A 1,636-nucleotide genomic window follows, 5' to 3' on the forward strand; every position below is an offset into this window, starting at 1 on the left:
GTTGTTATGGTTGCCTCTACCAACTTAATGTGTTTTAGGGGAAAAAATTTAAAAATTTTTTATTATCTTTTCTTCAAGAACTACTAAATTTAAATAAGACTTTAAAATTAGAGGACTTGTTTGAAAATGACAATGAATTAATGAGTGACTAACATGACTATAAGCTATTGTTTGCCCAAAGATTATTTTACCAGCCACCACAAAGATTAAGGTCCTGGAATTGTATGTATTATAGATCCAGAGAAAAATCAGAAGAATTTTGCTATTTTTCAAAGGTCCTTTGCTCTTATTCCATTAGCAGATAACTGTGTATCAAGATGAGAGTTATAACAGAGGCCATTTTCGTCTTTATTATTTATTATTCTCCTATCTTATCCATTCTTCCCTCTTTTACTGGGAACATGCTGCTTTGGGGGATGGACAGAATTTTAATTTCTAGACAAAAATAACTATTCCTGGTCCATCTTCCTTTTGCTACTTTTTTCATTGAGCTGCACATAGCTGGAATGTGTTTGAGAGATCGTATAGGAAAAATTTGAAGGCTGTTGAGATAGTATTAGGAACCTGTTGCAGGTCCTCCCCGTCCTGTGCCTGTCGGTTCTTTGATGCTCTCTGTGTACATGATCTTGTGTGCTTGCGTTTGTCATATTTACTTGTTGAGTTAATTGTAATGATTTTGATCCAGGGAAAAGACCCATCAACAAATCGGATTCTTCTGATCCCTTTAAAATGAATGATCCATTTCAGCCTTTCCCAGGCAATGATAGCCCCAAAGAAAAAGATCCTGATAAGTTTTGTGATCCATTCACTGCTACTCCTACCACTGCCAATACAGAGGCTGGCCCAGGTGATTTTGCTGACTTCAGTGCTGTAAGTACTGTGAATGGGCCGGGCGGAGGTAATCTTTCCATTTACAGTTTAAAGAGTTTTCGAAGATTACTTTGGAATCTGCCAAATTTGCAACATTTTAGCCAAATTTGCCAACATACTAAAAATCATATTTTACTCCCTCAAGTAAAATCCCCCTGTTTGACTTTGTTTTGATGGTTCTACAATTACTAATTCTTGTGACAGATACAGGTTATTTTTTAAACCCTTCTCTTAGTCTTGGTAATATAAATTTAAGTAAAATATTGACAGTCATTATTTTGCAGATGGTTGTGGATGATGGTGATTTAATAGATCATTAGAAAGTCATTGCTGTCTGCCCACTGGATAAATAATGCCAGTAATAAACTTGTGTATTGCAACTGTGTATGTGTGTTTGTGTATAAAGTTTTAAAGATTTCTGGAGACCAGTCAGCAACTATTATAGAAGAGGATAGGGCTTTGTAGAATAGAAAGTAAAACTCTTTTATTCTCTAGTAGGTTTTTAAAAATATAAATGTTAAGTCTTAGGAAATAGGCCAGGCATGCTGGCTCATGCCTATAATCCTAGCACTCTGGAGGGCCGAGGTAGGCGGGTTGCCTGAGCTCACAGATTTCAGATCAGCCTGAGCCAGAGCGAGACCCCATCTCTAAAAATAGCTGGGCATTGTGGCAAGCACCTGTGGTCCCAGCTACTCAGGAGGCTGAGGCAAGAGAATCTCTTAAGCCCAAGAGTCAGAGGTTGCTGTGAGCTATGACGCAATAGCAC

At 37.7% G+C, this 1,636-nt stretch overlaps 1 protein-coding gene across 1 annotated transcript in view; it reads left to right on the top strand.

The window, feature by feature from the left end:
- EPS15 (epidermal growth factor receptor pathway substrate 15) overlaps window positions 1–1,636 on the top strand; it is a 166,378-nt gene that overhangs the window by 161,250 nt on the left and 3,492 nt on the right. Inside the window, exon 24 of the mRNA XM_012811472.2 lies at window positions 686–870. Coding sequence (XP_012666926.2) covers window positions 686–870 — 185 coding nt within the window. The remainder of the gene's footprint in view (window positions 1–685; window positions 871–1,636) is intronic.

Source organism: Otolemur garnettii, unplaced genomic scaffold (genome assembly GCF_000181295.1).
Source record: "Otolemur garnettii isolate 467f Iridium unplaced genomic scaffold, OtoGar3 scaffold00159, whole genome shotgun sequence".
Taxonomy (NCBI): Eukaryota; Metazoa; Chordata; class Mammalia; order Primates; family Galagidae; genus Otolemur; species Otolemur garnettii.